Below are 19894 nucleotides of genomic sequence, written 5' to 3'. Positions count from 1 at the left end.
AGGATTCCGACCAGAGAATTATTCGCTTTGCATATAAGAACATAGGAACGGCCATACTGGGTCAGACCAAAAGTCCATCTAGCCCAGCATCCTGTCTTCCAACAGTGGCCAGTGCCAGGTGCCCCAGAGGGAATGAACAGAACAGGTAATCATCAAGTGATCCATCCCGTGTCGCTCATTCCCAGCTTCTGGCAAACAGAGGCTAGGGACACCATCCCTGCCCATCCTGGCAAGTAGCCATTGATGGACCTATCCATGAATTTATCCAGTTCCTTTTTGAACCCAGTCTTAGTCTTCACTTCCACTTCCCACACTCCTTCTATGTGTGCTATGGATCTGCTATGGATCTATCTGATTCATGGTGGAGAAGGAACTGGAAATGCGATCTGTCTGCCCTGCCTTTTATCACCTCAGACGGAAGCACGAGGTGAGCCAGGGCATATGCATGCACCAACAGACACTACTTTCAAATTCTCCAACTCCAGGCGCATGGTGCGCCTGCGTAAGCCCTTCCGTTGAGTACAGATAGGGACCACACATCTTGAAGAATCTCCAGTTACAGGTAAGTAAGCTACTATTCAGAAACCTCCCAGTTTATTGCACATGGCAGTAGGACATAGAGTGCATCCTATTCTCTCTTCATTGAGATAATATGCATATCAAACAATATATGCCAGCTCTGTTCTATTCTATGTAAAAGTGAAGAGAGAAATTCACAAAGCTGGATTGTGGCTTGTAGCTGGATTCTGCCTTGCATTGAGGATGATGATACATGAGTCTCACTGCTGCAGATGGAGCTGCAGGAGCTAAAGTGCCTCAGGGCCAGTTAGAAAGGCAGTACTGCCAAGGTCTTAATGTGTGGATGAGATGATGGTGTTAGGAGGAGGGATTTAGGTTTATTAGAAACTGAGGAACCTTTTTGGAAAGGAGGAGCCTGCACAGGAAAGATGGACTCTACCTAAACAATAATGGAACCAGATTGCTGGTATGTAAAATTTAAAAGGTCGTAGAGGAGTTTTTAAACTAATGGCTGGGGGAAAGCTGACAGGTGTGGAGGAACACATGGTTCAAACAGAGACATCCTTTACAGAAAAAATTATTAAAGGGGATACTCTATATCCTAATAAAGGGGAGAGGATAGAAGTTGATAAAGTACAGGTAACTGAAGAGAAACAGACAAAAGAGTCCCATTCAGTTACATCACATGAAGGCAGACAACTAAATATTGACAAATTGTATAAGTGCTTGTATACAAATGCTAAAAGTCTATATACTAAGATGGGTGAACTTGATTGCCTGGTATTAAATGATATTGATTTAATAGCTATCAAGAAACTTGGTGGAATGATGATAATAAATGGGACATGGCAATACCAGGGTACAAAATACATACAAATGACAGAGTAGGTCATGCTGCTAGGGTAGTGGCACTATATTTGAAAGACAGCATAGACTCAAATACTGTAAAAGTCTTAAATGAATCAAATTGTATTACAGAATCTCTGTGAATAGAAATTCCATGCATGTATAATAAGTATAGCAGTAGAAATATAGTACCACCCACCTGAGGGAGATTAGAGCAGCTATAAAAACAGAAAACCAATCATAATGAGAGATTCCAACTATTCCCATGTTGACTGGTTACATATCACCTCTGGACCGATGCAGAGAGAAACTTTCTACACACCATTAATAACTGCTTCTTGGAGAAGCTAGCCCTCTAACCCACAACAGGAGAGGCAATTCTTGATTTAATCCTAAACACAGAATCTAGTCCAAGAGGTGAATATAGCTGAACCGTTCAATAATAGCAGCCATAATGTAATTAAATTTAACATCCTTCTAAGGGGGAAAATACCAAAGAAGCCCACCACGGTAGCATTTAATTTCAAAACGGGGAAGTACATAAAAATGAAGAAGCTAGTTAAATGGAAATTAAAAGGAATAGTCAAAGGAGTAAATGCATGAAATACCTGCAATCTGCATGGAAACTATTTAAAAACACCATAATAGAAGCTCAAATTAATTGTATACCCCAAATAATAAAAAACAGCAAGAGGGCCAAAAAAATGCCACCATGGCTAAACAATAGAGGAAAAGAGGCAGTTAGAGACAAGAAATCATCTTTTAAAAGTTTGTAAATCAAATACTACTGAGGAAAGTAGAAAGAAGCATAAATTCTGGCAAGTCAAGTGCAAGTACAATTAGGCAGACCAAAAAAGAATTTGAAGAGCAACCAGCAAAAGACACGAAAACTAACAGCAAAAAAAATTTTTTTTTTGTTAAGTACATTTGAAGCAGGAAACCTACCAGTCAGTGTGGCCACAGGCCACTCAAATTGCTAAAGGAGCTCTCAAGGGAATACTAGGCCATCACAGAGAAGCTAAATGAATTATCTGAATAAGTTCACTGCAGAAGCTGTGAGGGACATTCTCACAAGTGAGCCATTCTTTTTAGGTGATAAATCTGAGGAACTGTCCCAGACTGAGGTGTCAATAGAGAAGGTTTTGGAATAAATTGAACAGTAATAAGTCACAAGGCCCAGATGGTATTCACCCAAAAGTACTGAAGGAGTTCAAATATGAAATTGCAGGACTACTCACTATGGTATGTAATCTATTGCTGAAATCCGCCTCTGTACTAGATGACAGGAGGATAGCTAATGTAACACTGATTTTCAAAAAGACTCCAGAGGCAATCGTGGCTATTACACGCTGGTATGCCTAACTTCAGTACCAGGCAAATTGGTTGAAACTATAGTAAAGAACAGAATTATCAGACACATAGATGAACAGAATATGTTGTGGAAGAGTCACCCTAGCTTTTGTAAAGGGAAATCATGCCTTACCAATCTGTTAGAATTCTTTGAGGGTGTCAACAAACATGGACAAAGGTGATCCAATGGATATAGTGTACTTGGACTTTCAGGAAGCCTTTGACAAAGTAAGTCCCTCACTAAAGGCTCTTAAGCAAAAGAAGCAATCATCAGATTAAGAGGGAAGGTCCTCTCATGGATAAGTAACTGGTTAAAAGACAGGAAACAAAGGGCAGCGATTGATCCAGTGGGGGTTGATTCTAGATGCAATAAATCGACCCCTGAATGCTCTCCCGTCGAATCTTGTACTCCACTTCCGCGAGAGGCGGAGTCAACAGGGGAGCGGCAGCAGTCGACTCACGGCAGTGAAAACACCACGGTAAGTCAATCTAAGTACATCGGCTTCAGCTACGTTATTCACGTAGCTGAAGTTGCATAACTTAGATTGACCCCTACCCCCAGTGTAGACCAGGCCAAAGGGTAGGAAAAAAACAATCACTTTTCACAGTGGAGAGAGGTAAATAGCGGGGTTCCTCCAAGGATCTGTACTCGGACCTGTGCTGTTCAACATATGCATAAATAATCTGGAAAAAGGGGTAAAACAAAGGAGCAAAGTTACAAAATTACTGTAGATAGTTAAGTCCAAAGCAGATTGCGAAGAGTTACAAAAATTAAATGTAGATAAATGCAACTGTACGCACAAAATGATGATGTCTAAATTAGCTGTTACGACTCAAGAAAGAGATCTTGGAGTCATTGTGGATAACTATCTGATAATTTCTGCTCCATGTGCAGCAGCAGTGAAAAAAAAGCTAACAATGTTAGGAATCATTAGGAAAGGGATAGATAAAAAGACAGAAAATAGCATAATGTCACTATATAAATTCATGGTATGCCTATACCTTGAATACTGCATGCAGTTCTGGTCACCCTATCTCAAAAAAGATATATTAGAATTGGAAAAGGTTCAGAGAAGGGCAAAAAAATGATTAAGGGTATGGAACTGCTTCCATATGAGGAGAGATTAAAAAGATGGGGACTTTTCATCTTAGAAAAGAGATGACTAAGGAGGGAATATGATAAAGGTCTATAAAATCATGAATGCTGTAGAGAAAGAGAATAGGGGAGTATTATTTACCACATAACACAAGAATCAGGGGTCACCCAAAAAAATTGATAGGTAGCATGTTTAAAACAAACATAAGGAAGTACTTCTGCACACAACACACAGTCTATCTGTGAAACTCGTTACCAGGGGCTGTTGTGAAAGCCAAAAGTGTAACTGGGTTAAAAAAAGAATTAGGTAAGTTCATGGAGGAGAGTCCATTAATGACTATTAGCCAAGATGGTCAGGGATGCAACCCCATGCTCTGTGTCCCTAAACCTCTGATTGCCAGAGTGGGAGCGAACAACAGGGGATGGATCATTTGATAATTACCCTGTTCTGTTCATTCCCTCTGAAGTGTCTGGCACCAGCCACCATCAGAAGACAGAATACTAGGTTAGGTGGACCATTGGTCTGACCCAGTATGTCCTGTTCCTATGTTGTTGAGCTCCTGGAGCTCCCTGGCATGCAAAGGAAATGTAGCCCTTGCATTTTCCCCAAAGGTTGTCTGAAGTAGTTTTGCTACTGTGGAGGACCAGGGCATGGCCTTTCACAAACCCCAGCTGTCCAATTGGGCTGGTTAATGCCACACAGCCCTTACACTAAATTGTGTAGAAAGTGTGTGTGATTGTGCTTGATTTCTGCTCAAGGTTGCAATGAGGGGAGAAGGGGAGAAGCACCCTATCAAAAATATACATGGCACTTCATTGGTTTACCTCATCAAAGCATTAGACAAACATTAGCTAACTAGTATTCTTCAAGTGCTTCTCTAAATTAGTTCTGCTTCTGGTGTGCAGGCGCCCCATGACCTGGAAATCATAACGTGTTAGCCAGCAGCATCTGTTGGTCCTACTTGCTCCGTTGATGCCCTTGAGCCCTCCCCCTTGAATGTATAAAGGAGAAAGAACAACCAACCTACTCTCAGTTCCTTTGAATCATTCCTGGGTGTGAGATGGACCCAGCTTGCAACATCCATCTTTTTTTTCTAGTTGCATATTTAATTAGGTTTTTAAAAATACTTTTAGTTATTTATATTTAATAATTAGGTTTTAGCTTTGTTTAGTTTATTTTCTGCCCTGTATAGGAGAGGTGTGTGTGGGGGGAGGTCTAGCATTATTTCATGACTAAAAGCCCCGGGGTTTCAATTTTGAGAGTAACTCCAGCTACTGAACTGGTAAGTAACAGGTAAGTAACTTTCCTATTGTTAGCAATTGCAGACATAGAGTCCTGAGGTTATGCACATGTAAAAGTTACTCCTTTGTTTTTATCACGGAAGTAGGGAAAAAATCAACTAAATGTTAATAGAAAAGTTGTAGTAAAAGAAAATGTTATTGTATTGTTACTCCTTTTCAAAATGACATTCATTAATATCTTGAACAAACTGCATTCCCTACATTTTCTGTCATGTGTTTCTCTTCTTTTATTTAGGAGTTGCAGCTATTGGTGGTGCATTTACAAAACAGATTCTCAAAGATATGGCTTCCTTTAACAAGCAGCCTATCATTTTTGCCCTAAGTAACCCAACCAGCAAAGCGGAGTGCTCTGCAGAGCAGTGCTACCAGATGACTGAGGTAATGGAAGGTTAATGTATATAGTCACTAAATGTAGTGTTAGAGAAAGAAAAACAAACAGCTATCAACAATTGCTTTGTTATATTTTAAAATTGTATTTGTTTTAGGTGAATGTAGAAGCTCTAGATTAGAAATACCAACTAGTTAATTCTCTATGTGGAAACAGTTAAATGTGTAACATCACAAATCTGATAATTCCATTGAAGCAAAACAAAACACCAAACAAACAAAATGATCTCTGAATAGCTTGATTTTAATTTGCATTTCAGAAATACTAGGCAGAAAAATATTTCACCAATTTTTAATATTAATACATTTCATGGGGCTATGAAACAGCCATATTTTTATTCTAAATTAAACAGCAAAGAAATGAGAGGAGCCTTATTGAAGTGTTTTAGTGCTTTTAGCTAACCGTTCCTGTGTACTGCAGTTAGCGACAGAGAATGTGCACTCTATATTCCATCTGCAAGAATCTCCCCACCAAGTTAGGATAGAGCAGCATTTAGTAGGTTGGCAATGCATTATAGCCAGCCTTTAGATGCTTGTCTAATACTCTCTGTCCTTCATTACTATCCTTAACATATCAGTAGTTGTCAATTATGAGACTGTTAGTAACATATGTTATGTTTGATTTAGTTCCACCTTCTATGTGTCATTTAAATGCACAGTGACCTGTTTTTCCTTAAAGATATGTTTTGTATTTTTAAATATTCAGTAAGATAGACATGCCTTCTTGCAGGAAGCAAAATACTAGAAATCATTCTGTATTGAGAATGGGGCCCCAAGATCATTGACCTCTGTTACTCAGATTTCCGGTAACTAAAGACACAGGTGAAAAGTACAGAGAACTGGTTATGTGCGAATAAAATTAAGAACAAAGAACTACAGTTTGTTTTTTGTTCATTTTTTTAAAGTCCTATGCTTCTGGAGTGAGTGTTAATAACCACAGCAGCAGTGTGAGTAACTGATGCATCTGCCTTTTGCATTGGATCATGGGTTCTGTATTGGATTTCTCCTCTTGTATAAGGAAGCTTGTACTGTCATACAAACAAAAATGTAGCATGTCCCGTTCCTCTACTGAAAAGTACATATGACAGTGCAATGCAAGAGTCAAACAGGAATGCATACAATATGAACGGTTGATTATAATGGGCAGCTATATCCGGTAACCAGAGCTAAAGATATACCGGAATATCTCTCACCAAAACATATAAAAAACAGTCCATGATAATACTTCATGACACCAGGCTAAACAAAATATCCTTTTGAAGAACTGAATAGGAACATTGGTGTGTTTTAAAATACACATTTTCAGTTTCCTAAAATAAACTAACATTTTGTGCTACAAGGAGTCTCTCAAAACTATTGAACAGTAAAAATTAATCATTTTAGCAATTTTAAAGGGGGCTGGACAAAGGACCTCTTGTAGGGCTGAGCATAAGCATCCTACCCCTACTTGACCTTACTATTTAAAGCCTAAAGTACTCTCATCTCAGCAAGGCAAGGCTCAGAACTATAGGTAGTTCAAGTAGAGCCTCTGGAATTTCATCTATCTCATTATTCTGAATTTAGAATTTTGTTTCTTACTATAGATCGGGGTCGGCAACCTTTCAGAAGTGATGTGCTGAGTTTTCATTTATTCACTCTAATTTAAGGTTTCGCGTGCCAGTAATACATTTTAACATTTTTAGAAGGTCTCTTTCTATAAGGCTATAATATATAACTAAACTATTGTTGTATGTAAAGTAAATAAGGGTTTTAAAATGTTTAAGAAGCTTCATTTAAAATTAAATTAAAATGCAGAGCCCCCCAGACCAGTGGCCAGGACCCAGGCAATGTGAGTGTCACTGAAAATCAGCTCGCATGCCGCCTTTTGCATGCGTGCTATAGGTTGCCTAACCTTGCTATAGATCATCAGCTACATGGCGAAAGCACTAATAAGATAGGGCTCACAATTGCCTCCAAGACAACTCCTCAGACATCCACAAAAGGCACCGGAGATTGGGTGTGTCACCAGTGCTCTCAGCCTTTGCTAAGACTGAATTTCATTCCTTTGCAAAGGGTCAGCACAAGGACTATACACTACTTAAATCCTCCTTAAGTCCTATTTTGAAGATTTAATTGGTTCATATGGTTTGTGCTGGCCCTCTGCACAGGGTGAACTTCAGTTTAACAGAAAAGTGAGACACCTAAAGTCACCTCAAATCTAAAGCTTACATTTGGCAGCATGACACTAATTGAATTTTACAAATATAGACGTTTCCTCCCATATTTCCTGATATTTACACATCTGTATTTCCCATGATGATAAAGGAATTGATCATTAACACTGGCTTACACTTTCCCTTATCTTTTCTCTAAATCACATTCATGGCTTCTGAATAAATGTATATAATCTGTTGCTTCCTAATAAGCCAGTATCTACTCCATAGCATAAATCAGCCACACAGGATACTCTGTAGATACAATGATCAGCATTCTGTCATCCAGGACATCTGTCAGGTCAAATAAATCTAATATCCAATGAAGAGTGCCAAGAAGATTAGTTAAGATATAAGTGAAATATTGTAATATTTAAATAGTTATGTAAAACCTTCATGAGAACAAGTTTCCTCTCAAACAAACTAGTAACATTTTCAAAATATATTTTGTTTTAGGGGCGTGGCATTTTTGCAAGTGGAAGCCCCTTTGACCCTGTGACGCTTCCAAGTGGGCGCACTTTCTATCCTGGACAGGGTAACAATGCATATGTGTTTCCTGGAGTTGCCCTTGGTGTTGTTTCATGTGGATTGAGATACATAAGTGAAGAAATTTTTCTCACTACTGCTGAGGTGGGTACACTATTCAAAATAATTTTTAAAAACCTTTAAAATCAGTGATTATGTAATAAACACTAAAATAAATATCCAAATGCTATCTTTCAAATCAGAAAACAATATTTCCTTTTAACATTTTAGCTCTTTATTTGTAAGGTAATATAAGTTTTCTACTGCTATAAATACATTTATATATTTTAAGCAGTTATTTTGATAAAGAAGTTAATATTAGTTGGGTTCAGATGTCCAGTATGAAATTCACTTCATCATTTAATATTTCGCACTCTGAAATCTGGATACAAGATGACACTATCTAGACCAGGGGTTCTCAAACTGGGGGTTGGGACCCCTCAGGGGGTCACAAGGTTATTACATGGGTGGGTCGCGAGCTGTCGGCCTCCACCCCAAACCCCACTTTGCCTCCAGCATTTATAATGGTGTTTAAATATATAAAAACGTGTTTTTAATTTATAAGGGGGATCACACTTGCTATGTGAAAGGGGTCACCAGTACAAAAGTTTGAGAACCACTGATCTAGACCTTTAATCACATTTGAGGAGTTGATCCAAGAGCAAGCTGGAACAAAAGGTTTAATTTCTAAGATGTATACAATTTTGACTGAAAAAGATATTGATAATAAACAACCCCGATGAAAGGATGTGAGAGGGACCCAGACAAAGAATTTGATCTGAATGAGTGGGTCTCTGTGTGGGAAAGGGGATATGTATCTTCAATTTGTGTCTGTCATAAAGCAAATTGTTATAAATTACTGTTTAGATGGCATTTAACTCAAGTTAAAAACAGTCATATTTTTGCTACTAGGAAGGCGCTCTGTTGGAGTGGTTGTGAGGAAAGGTGAACATACTTGCAGATGTGGTGATTGTGGAATTAGACAGTTTTGGGAAGAAATTTTTAGCAATTCATCTTTATGGCCAAATAGTACCTTCCTAGAGATCCCCTGATCTGCTTACTTAATGGTCCAGTAAAGGATCTACATTTTAAACAGAATGACAAATTAATTTTTTATTGTTAGCAGCAAGACTGTGTATTTCACATTATTGGAAAAATGTGACTTCTCCTCCTATGGAATTTAGGTATAAATTGTTCTTGCAATAGAAAAGCTTTCATGCCAAGTACATACTATGATGTTTTGGAGTCCACCCAGACCAGTAAGGGGTTCTGACACCACCAGCCCTGTAGGTTTAGAGGACTTTAGGCACCTTTTTGCTATGCAGCTGTGGTTCAATTTTCTGACACCAGTAGCCTGCCCACAAACATAAGGCCTCACCAACCAAGTTACTCTTTCTAGGGTGACACCAAAAGCCGCCCCCCCTCCAGTCATAGGTCTCCCGAAATACATCGTCCTCACATTCTTAATTACCAGACACTTGGAACATTCCCCTCTGGTTTTTTACCCATGGAGGCAGGAAACCAGCTCACTTTGGCATATATACTCCATGTAGTTTGCACACCAGAGATCAGCTTGGGATAAAAATAAACAAAAAGTTTATATATAAATTTATTTAAAAACTTATTTATAAAAAATAACCCACAGGTTCAAAAATGAAATAGTAAGGGAAAACAAACATATACACATTATACAGAAAATAAACATACAGACATCACCTCTGGCTTTACTTTCATATTAGCTAAAATCACTTTTCTAAGGGATTATTTTCTAAGAGTTATCTATTGCTTTAAAGCAATTCTCCAGCATGCCCCCCTAGCTGTCAGAGGTATCTGTCCCCCAAGTTCTGATTGGCCTTCAGTTCAAACCCTTTCCATTTTAAAAGGGTTTGCATTTTTTTCAGTCACTATAGATATTCAGAGTGGGGGAGACTCCCTCCTTTCTTGGGTTCCAAAGATGAATTTTTCTTTTCAGTTTCAACTGTTCTTGTTTGCTTGGATGGTTCCATGTTGGTTTTTTTCTGGGCTGGACAATGGCTAGGTGCTCAAAGCCAGACTTGTCTGGTTGGAGAGGTAGCTTCTTCCTGCCTGATTCCTTTACCACCCTGTTGTGAAGTGATGCTGAAGTTGCACCACAGTTACCATTACATTTTATATATATACACACACACGTATCTTGTGTACATATCTCATAATGATTATTAAGTTCAGTGCATTATAAAATTTCATAAAAGATCTTGATATCCTCTTACAGGAAAACAACATAGTATTCAATTGGTTGGTTTAATTGCTTTTATTTTTAGGTTTAAACCTTCTGTTCTCCCCCTGGGGTGTCTGGACCCTGATTGTCACATGTACACAAGAGAAACACCAAAAAGAGCCACCACATTTATTTGACCAACAAAATTGGCAGAATTTTAAAATGTGCGCAGAATTTTATTTTTTTGGTGCAGATTTTTAAATTTTTTTGGCGCTGAATGCCCTCAGGAGTATGTGCATCTATCTATCTATCTAATGCTATACAGAGAGACAACCATAGGGAGATACTGATATAAGTCTGGACTAAAGGAAACTCTACCAAATACCTTATCCATATTTGGATGTGTTTATTATTGCCTTCATTATTATTTGAATTCTTTCAAGAGTATCTTTATCTTGTTAGAGTCTTTAGCCCAAGGGTTTTTAGCATTTTTTGTAGTGGAGTTCTCTTGTGAGAAATTGGTGGAAGAGTTCCCTCATAATGTTTTTCCTTGTGCCATGCTCTGCTACAGTTACCACCATCTTTTTTTTCTTTCCATTTTCTCTCCTGACCTTTTCTGTCTCTGTTCGTTTCTCTTATGATTATCTTTTATTCTCTGTTGTATTTTACTTTCTAATTTTTGTTCTTTTTTGCTGTCTTGGTGTGAACTTTCCCTCCCTGCTCTCCACTTAACAGAAGACTATATGTGACTGGGAGGTTTGGGAAGGTCCACCATTGGTGGTGCTAAGAGGTCAGTCATACATAACTGAGAGTCATGGGAGCAAAGGAGAAAAGTTTGGGACTATGAGTTGCTGTCGGAGCCTCCTACCTGCACATGTGAGCTTGCCCTGTGACCATCTGCATTAGCTGCCACTGTGGGAACAGGCACAAAGAGCCTCTCATTGCATTACCCATAGTCATATTAGCAAATTTAGAGTAGGAAGGAGCAGGTTGAGCATTATGGAACTTTCTCCACCCTTACTGTTGTCCTCTCTTCCTATTGACTTTTCTGGAGCTTAGGTGGCTCCTCTCTCGGCATTCTGGCTTCTTATGTTCCCTTCCTTAAGCACCCAAGTCTCCCCAAGCCATTTATGGGGAGTCTGGGCACCTAACTCAAAACTGAGGATTCCACTAGGTAGCAGGGCATGGAAGGGGTTAGGCATTGCAACAACTAAAGTACCTTTGTGTATTTAGCCCTCACTGCTATGACCCCATCACTCCAGTCCCTGAATCTCTCCACTGGTGTCTTTTCATATTAATTTCAGCCTCCTTATCCTTCATAATCCTATCCACAACTTTGCTATTATTTGCATTTATACTGTCTTGACTTATTACATTCCTATGTAACCTCTGCTACTATGTTTGGAATAGTCTCGCCCATCTTCCATGTACAAAGCAACACTTCCTCTTCACTTTCAAATACCTTCTTTCTTAGTCTTCCTATATTGCTGTCCAGCCACTAATGTTTCTATTCTTTCTTGCACGTGAATGCTTGTCTCATATATTGTATTTTTCTTAATTAGATTAAAAACTCCTCAGGGTATGGACCCAGTATTTCTACATGTTTGTAAAGTCTGGTGCACATTTATGGCACACGTTACATAAATAGTCAAACCTTTTGCACCAGAAATCAGTTTTCCCAAACAACTAATCATCTATAGAGGCACCAAACAAGACACACACAGACAAAATATGAAGAGACAAAAGAGACAAAATATGAAAAGATTCAAAAACTAGAGCTCAAAACTCCATAAACCTCTTAGCATCACATTAGTAGGTAACACCCAACGAATGAACCATACACTACAAGTGTGTTGCCGGCACAGAGTGCCCGAGGACAGCAACAGCGGGGTCCGTTGCCCGGTGTGCTTCGCACCAATGAACACACCAGGGTGGAGAAGCAATCAAAGTTTATTTGAGATCTCAAAGTGGTGCAAGGAGACAGGCACGTCTCAAATCAAGCACACCAACATAAGCAGCCTTTGTCTTTTATACAGTTTGTAACTAAGCCTTTCCCTTTTTCCCCGTCCTTTCTCACCCCCCCTCCTCCATTCTCCCTCTGGCTACATTACACGAACTTGGCTGGGAGGCTTGTTCTCATTGTTTCTTTCTGCAAGTAATCTTGTCCTTTAGTTAGAAGCATGTAGGTTTCCCTTATCACTACTGCTTCCCAGCTGCTGGCCTGTGAGGTTAGTAAAGTTTAACATGCAGGGGCTTTGATTCACTTTGGCCTAGAGCGGGGGGGCTTCATCGACTCTCGGGTCTTCCAACCTCCCGAGTTACCTAGGGTGATGCCTACTAACACCAACAAGTGCATACCAAAGCATTCAGTGAAAAATAGACTCCTTCTGTTCACAGCTCCATGAGGAATGAAATATTTATAGATATAAGGCTAAAGCACAGTTGATGAAGAGCCAGTGAAAGAGACAAAGAAGAAATGGCAAATAGAGAAAATAATTTTCCAAATTCATAGATTCGAAGGCCAGAAGGGACCATTATGATCATCTAGTCTGACCTCCACTATAACACAAGCCACAGAACTTCCCCAGAACAATTCCTAGAGCATATCTTTTAGAATAATATCCAATCTTGATTTAAAAATTGCCACCACAATCCTTGATAAATTGTTCCAGTGCCTAATGTGTGCACTTATGACTCCTTATTTTTTGCTTTCCATAGAAATCAAAAATGTAACCTCTGCAGTTTTCTATGAAACTTAGTTTAGGGTTTCAGCTCTCTTAAGATTTCCTTCTCCATTACTCCTCCTGCTTAGTTTCAGTGATTGTTTGGAATTTGTGACTTCACAATATTTTCCATGACAGACCGTGTATGTAACACGTACACACTTTGCTTCATGATCCGTCAGAAAAGAGTATGATTTGTGATTGAAAAACTCTTATTCAAACCAAGTATGTTTAATTATTGGCAACAGCTAAAATCAGACATTTAAAAAGAAAAGATTAATTTAAATTATTTTCTTTTTCAATCTGCAGCCATTTTTCTCAGATTGTGGACTCATAAATTAAAATCATATTGAACCTGATCAATACTTGGAAGGGAGACCTCCAAGAAAAAATTAGGTTCTGAAAGAAATGAAACTAGTGAATTAGTAGGTGGCATCCTTTCTTTTGAGTCAGTATTCAGGCAATGCCCCAGAATGCAATTAGGGTTAGAAGACCGTTTTGCTGTAATCTAGTCTTTCAGATTAGATTTCACATTACAACCCTGATCATTGAAAGTTATTAAAGATCCCGTGGAACTTTCAAAAAAATAAGCAGGTGTTATCCCTTATGTACTGGGTAAACTCCAATGTATTATTATTGCTACAAGTATTTACAGGGTTTTACTGTGCTTTCTACGTACACCTTACACCAAGTAGAATCTAACAGCTTCACAATGTGGAGCACAGTTCAAATATCCACAGCAGCTGACTAAGTGTCTTTGAGGACACCTAAGACAGTGGGTAGCATCCAGAAGATTTAAAAACAAGTGAATCCAGCAAATATTATGGAAAACCTAGATATTATGGAAGAAGCTACATTTCATCCTGATTGTGAGGCTCAGACACATTCCCAACAGCTCCAGAGATTAGAATACCCAGCTCCCAACTCCTCCAAGCTTTTCTTCTTCCTCCTGCTGAAGTTGTCTTGATGGAGCAAAGGCAGGAAAGTGGGTTCAAACAACTGGGACCCAGGCTATTCAGCACCTTGAATTTCATCTGCAAGATAACTAGAAGCAAATGTAGTATGTTGCTCCTTTGGTCTACAATACTTACTGGTGGGCAGCTGCATGCTGTACCAGCTGGAGTTTCCAACACTAGTTTTGTTAAGCAAGATATATTCTGGCATCTTTAAAAAGTGCCATCAGCTTGCCCTCTCGCTGAGGGACATTCACAGTTTCCATCAGTAAAATTAGTAAAAGGCCAGACTGTTTCCATTGGCTTTAACCATCCAAGAAGGGCAATGATCCATCTCATAGGACTTTGGATAATTACATCCTGCCTGCTCAAATCCTCCCCTGTAATTTCAATTGGATATGGTATTCTTCACTTACTGTCCTAAACTGCTGCGTGTTGTTAAACAGTTGCCTCATTTCTTTCTAGAAGTAGCTTCATTTTGGTTTGGGTTAAGTGATTCCCATATATAGTTTGTAAAGTGTTTTGGAATACTGCTGGATGAAAGGTTCTATATACATGAATTGAAACATGTCTTAAGTGGCAGTCCAAAAGACCAGCAAAAACTGGTTGCCGACAGAGGCAGTTTTTACTAGCAGTCAAACAACATTGTTCTGGAAACTGGGCTGATACAGTACTTTTAAATCTCTTAAAACAGGGTCTGCCTCCTGAAAGTTGTTTTTAGTGCAGATTTTGCTGTATAAGTTATTATGCAGTATTCAAGTCCCTCATGAAATTTTACATGAGCAAATATCTTTACCCTATATAGTCAGTCTTGGTAGCTCAGAAGTTTATACACAGCCATTCATGATACTTATGGGGATAGAATACTCACAGTTGGTCTCATACTGCAGGCACTAATTGTGCTGGAAACAGCAGCATGTTTGAATCTCGAGTGAGTGTGGGAGGAAGCTCACCACTCTGTATTGAACTGTGTGAACAAGCAAGAGCTAGGAGTAGCATGGATGGGCTACTGAGGGAACCCTCACCAAAAAAGGTCACAAATCATTGAGGGTAAGAGGTGTTAAAAGTTTCCATTGAAGTCCTGAGGGAAGGGAAGAAAAGGGGTATAAATCTTCCATAAAGGACTAAAATCACAGTATACCTTGCTTGTCATGTAGGTTTTGAAATAATTATGATATTAAAAGCTGAAAAACAATTGTGAATGGAAGTGCCAAGCAAGCTCCAGATTTTAAAAGACTCCCAAAACATAACTGTTAAATGAAAAGACCTTCTTAGCATGTAATGTAGGCTTATCTGTAAAAGAGAGCTATTGAAAATATGAAGCCAGGCTGCATGCCTGCAACTATTGACCTCTTGCTTTGCCACCTCTTCAATTAATTCTGATAGAAGGAACAGTTCACTTATTGTAAGTACCTCAGATTCTGTTTTCAGGTGTTCTGCCCTTCATATCAAGTAAAGTAGAATGTAACTGATTTTGGATGATAAAGCTAAGGTACTGTGAGCTATAATGCCTCCTAATTGCAGGCAATTTCTCTGCAATGACAAGGAACATTACCTGTTCCTCTAAACTTTACCAAGCACAACAAAAATGTTCAGAATTATAAACTAATGAAATACTCTTGGCGCTATAAAGCCTACAGTTAGTTCACTTCAGAGATAATCCTGTTAAACCTTTTCATTAAAGAAAATATGTTCCCAAATAGCCAAGATGCCTGCACCTGGTTGATACCATGTGCTCAGTCTTGGATGACATCCATTTAAATGCTGGACTATTTCCCTTTCTATTAAAAATATAAATTAATTGAAAATGCTTTTACTTAGTCATAGTACACTTGAAGAATGTGAAATTTCCTTTGAAAATATTAGTTTGTGGTTGTGTTTATACACTGTTTCAAATGCCTTGTTATAGAAGTACAGCACAGAAACTCTTTTGGATTCTGTGTGAGCTAAGGTTGTCACTGGTCTCATCCAGAAGAGTGTCCAGTTTTTATTCTCCAACTAGCTTCCTGTAGTCTCCTGCTACAAAACAAAACATTTCACTTCACATTTTCTCTGCAATGCTTTAAGCAAACAGCAGCTAATTTCTTCAAGCCTTGTGTCCCCAGCAAAATCCTAACCTGTTAAATCCAAGACTAAATCAAATTAGAAACAACAGATCTCACTTATTCTTCTGACAAATATAAATATATGTCCTGTTTTATCAAAGAGCTTGTTTACCCTTGGGGGGTGAGGGGTGGGGAGCAAACAACCACTAGTTGTTAAGGGGGAAACCAAAATAAAATAAAATAAAACAGGATTATATTTTCTATTCCTAATTATTGTGGCTCCCTCTAGTGGATTTTTAGTGGCCAATACGCTTTTCAAGATCAATTTAAAATGCTGATAGTTTGATAGCAATAGTTTGCATGCATGTGAATGTACTGGGTATATAACCTGCCATTGTCTTGGCCAGCATTCCCTCTTCCAACAGAATTTAAAATAAGGCTGTGTGTAAATGACAGTTAAGCACGATTCCTCGATTTACTTAAAGTTACTATAATAACGTCACCCCTTTTTAGCCTGAGTGGTTAGCCAATATTTAGGGTCTTGGAGGTTGTTTCCACTAGGGCTATGTCTACACTACTGCAGTAAGTCTACCTAGCTACGCAACTCCAACTACATGAATAACGTAGCTGGAGTCGATGCACCTTAGGTCGAGTTACTGCAGGGTCTACACTGCGGGGCGTCGACGGGAGAAACTCTCCCGTTGACTTACCTTACTCTCTCATCTGGAGAACGATCTGCTGTCGATTTGGTGGGTCTTCACTAGACCCACTAAATCGACCGCCGGTGGATCAATCTCAGAGCCTCGATCCCAGCTGTAGTGTAGACATAGCCTAAAAGAAAAAACTGATGTTAGATATTTCTTTGATGCAATCTTGTTTATTTACAAAGAATGTATACAAAATCCTGTTTCCCTGGACACAGTAGGAATCAAACAACAGGAGAAAGCTTCTTTGCTCACTGTTCCTCCAAGTCACTTTCTAGCCAGCACTCAGCCTAAAGAACATTCACTCTGGGCTTTCTGCTTCTCTTGTCTCCTTGGAAAGCTGCTTTCTCTGTCTTCTTCTGACTCACTGACACACACAGCTCCACCAAACAATACTCCACCCTCAGCATTTGCACTCAGACCTCATGGTTTAGTGCCATGCCATGATGGTCTGTAATATGGATAGTGGCTTCTGTTGTGTCAGCTATCTCTAAACAAAGGGGCATTTAACTACTCCCTCATTTAGCTTGAATAGAAGGCAGTGATCATGCTCAGTGGCTGCAGTGAAATTTTTAACTGCCCATAGATCAAAGAGACACTACCTGTGGGCTACCCAATCTACAGCATAACAACAACATTTGAAAGCCTAATGTTATCTAAAATCAAATTAAATTCAATGCTATGACTCAAGACAAACAATAAAGCTCTAGAAAGGCAAGGTGAATGAAGTAATATATTTTATTACACCAACTTCTGTTGGGGAAAGAGATAAGCTTTTGAGCTACCCAGAGCTCTTCTTCAGGTCTGGGAAAGGTACGCAGAGTAAATACAAGGTGGAACAGATTTAGCATAACTAGTTAACACAGACATATTCTAACAGACCATTCAAGGTGAAGTGGCCTGTTAACATCCCTGCAGTCATAGGTCAAAAGAGGGAGATTAGTGGGTTACAGATTGTTGTAATAAGCCCTAAATCCAGTGTCTTTATTCAGACCGTGTTTTTTTAGTGCCTGGTTAGGGTTGCCAATTTTGGTTGGAGGTATTCTTGGAGGTTTCATCACATGACATAATCTTTAATTAAAGATTAATCTTTAATTCCTGAGGACTCCCAGGAAAATCCTGGAGGGTTGGGAACCCTATAACTTGGCAAAGTTATGAATTTAAGCAACCAGGCTCATCTTTTGAAAGTGTTGTGCTGGTTTCCTTTGAGGACAAGGATTGAGAAGTCAGATATGGAGTGATCGTTTTGTGAAAAGTGTTCAACCATGAGTGATATGGTATTTATCTCTTCTATTATTTTTCTGTGTGACTTCATTCGAGAGCATAGTGATTGTCTCATTTCACCCACATACTTGTTATGGGGCATTTAGTGCACTGGGATAGGTACACCGCATGTGTAGGACCCATGGTTTTTGAAAGATGTGTTGTGGGAGGTATTGATCATTGTAGCAGTGAAGATATGTCTGCATGTTTTGCATCTATTGTTGTGCCAGGTTCAGGTGCTACTTTGAGTTGCTGGGTCTTGGTCTGTGGAGAGCTCGCCTCTGTTGATGAGGTTGGGGGGTTGTTTGAAGGCAAGAAGAGGGTGTTCAGGAAAGATTTATTTCAAGGTGTGGTCTCATACAGTATAGGTTACAGCTGTTTAATGATACCCATATGGGGCTTCCAGTGTGGAGTGATAGGTGACAACTAGGGGTGTGCAGTCGGAGGGTTTTTATCCCCTTGTATTGAAGCAGGTTCTCTTGGGGTATTTGCATGGCCTGTTCCATGATGTGATTTACTTCTCTGGTGGAGTGTCCTTGTTTGGTGAAGGCAGTTTTAAATGTGTTAAGGTCTGTATCCCAGATTTTCTCCTCAGAGCATATTCTGTGGTTTCTGAGGGCCTGGCTGTAGATAACAGATTTCTTGGTATGTTTGGGGTAGTTACTGGATCTGTGGAGGTAGTGTGATGATCCATGAGATTCTTGTATATAATTGTCTGTAGGGTTCCATTGTTGAAGCTGATTGTAGTGTCCAGGAAGTTGATGCTAGTGTGGAGGGTTCTAGTGTTAAATAAAGCTCTAGGTTGCTTTCTTTTTCGGGTATGTGTCCATGTGGATTCCACTGTAGGTATGCATGTGCCCCAAGCATGTGAATTTGGCATCTTCGCATTGCAATGTCCAGCAGGGCAGGGTATGCACCCTTAGCCTCCTCATGCTTCAGTGTGAGGATATAAAGGGTGAAGCAGCCCTGACCCTCCCTCAGTTCCCTCTTACCACCCATGCCAGCAAGACAGAATCTGGACTGTTTCTAACCTGCTTCTGATTTTCAGAATTCTTCTCCAGTGAAAACCATTTTTCTTCATTTCTTCATTATATTAATTTATTTGTTTGATTTTTGTTGCATGCTCCCCCACTCTACCCTTCAAAAAAGCAGTAGTCAGGACAGACCTGGGGAGACCCTGTGTGTACAGTAGGTCAAGGCACTTTGCACTAACTGCTAGCTGTGGCAGTTTCAAAACCTACCAGGTTCAATCCCGTCCTTCCTGCAATGGACTAATACCTATCATAGATGAACACAGCAATGCCTGTTCTGTCTCGTAGAAGCACATCTTCTAGACAAGCATGCTATCTACTGCTCCTTTTCAGCATTCACCTAGAAATCCCGAGAGACAAGGCTCAAAGTACACCATAGGAGCAATCCATGAGGGTAGCCACAGATCCAGGAATGGAGACATCCCCTGTCTCTGGGGAGTGTCCCACTGACTGTGAACCACACGCCCAGTACCAGCAGGGAAAGGAAGATGAAGAGGGTGCACACTACCTGAGCACTGAAGGCCTCAGTGCCGACTACGGCACCAGCTCCAGGGAAAAGAAACTCAGCACTGTCTTTTGGAGCAAAAAGGCTTGCCTGCACTGAATGCAAATGCAACTGAGAATGGGCAACATATCCATCCCCCAGAGAGGACTCTGGACCGAGAAAGAAGCTCTCAAAATCTTCAACACCAATGAAGGATAGCACCAAGATTCCAGTAGCAACACCTAGGTTAAGGAAGACAGACTCACCTGTGCCAACA

General features: G+C 39.6%; 1 protein-coding gene across 2 annotated transcripts in view; it reads left to right on the top strand.

Annotated features, from left to right (window-relative positions):
* The window catches only part of ME1 (malic enzyme 1), a 387310-nt gene that overhangs the window by 354706 nt on the left and 12710 nt on the right, over nucleotides 1-19894 (top strand). For both annotated transcript variants that reach the window (XM_065588152.1, XM_005299590.5), the window contains 2 exons: nucleotides 5349-5491; nucleotides 8149-8322. In XM_065588152.1, coding sequence (XP_065444224.1) covers nucleotides 5349-5491; nucleotides 8149-8322 — 317 coding nt within the window. The remainder of the gene's footprint in view (nucleotides 1-5348; nucleotides 5492-8148; nucleotides 8323-19894) is intronic.

This window comes from Chrysemys picta, chromosome 3, assembly GCF_011386835.1.
Source record: "Chrysemys picta bellii isolate R12L10 chromosome 3, ASM1138683v2, whole genome shotgun sequence".
Lineage (NCBI taxonomy): Eukaryota > Metazoa > Chordata > Testudines > Emydidae > Chrysemys > Chrysemys picta.
The sequence above is the reverse complement of the archived record's forward strand: the minus strand, read 5'-3'. Positions and strand labels throughout refer to the sequence as shown.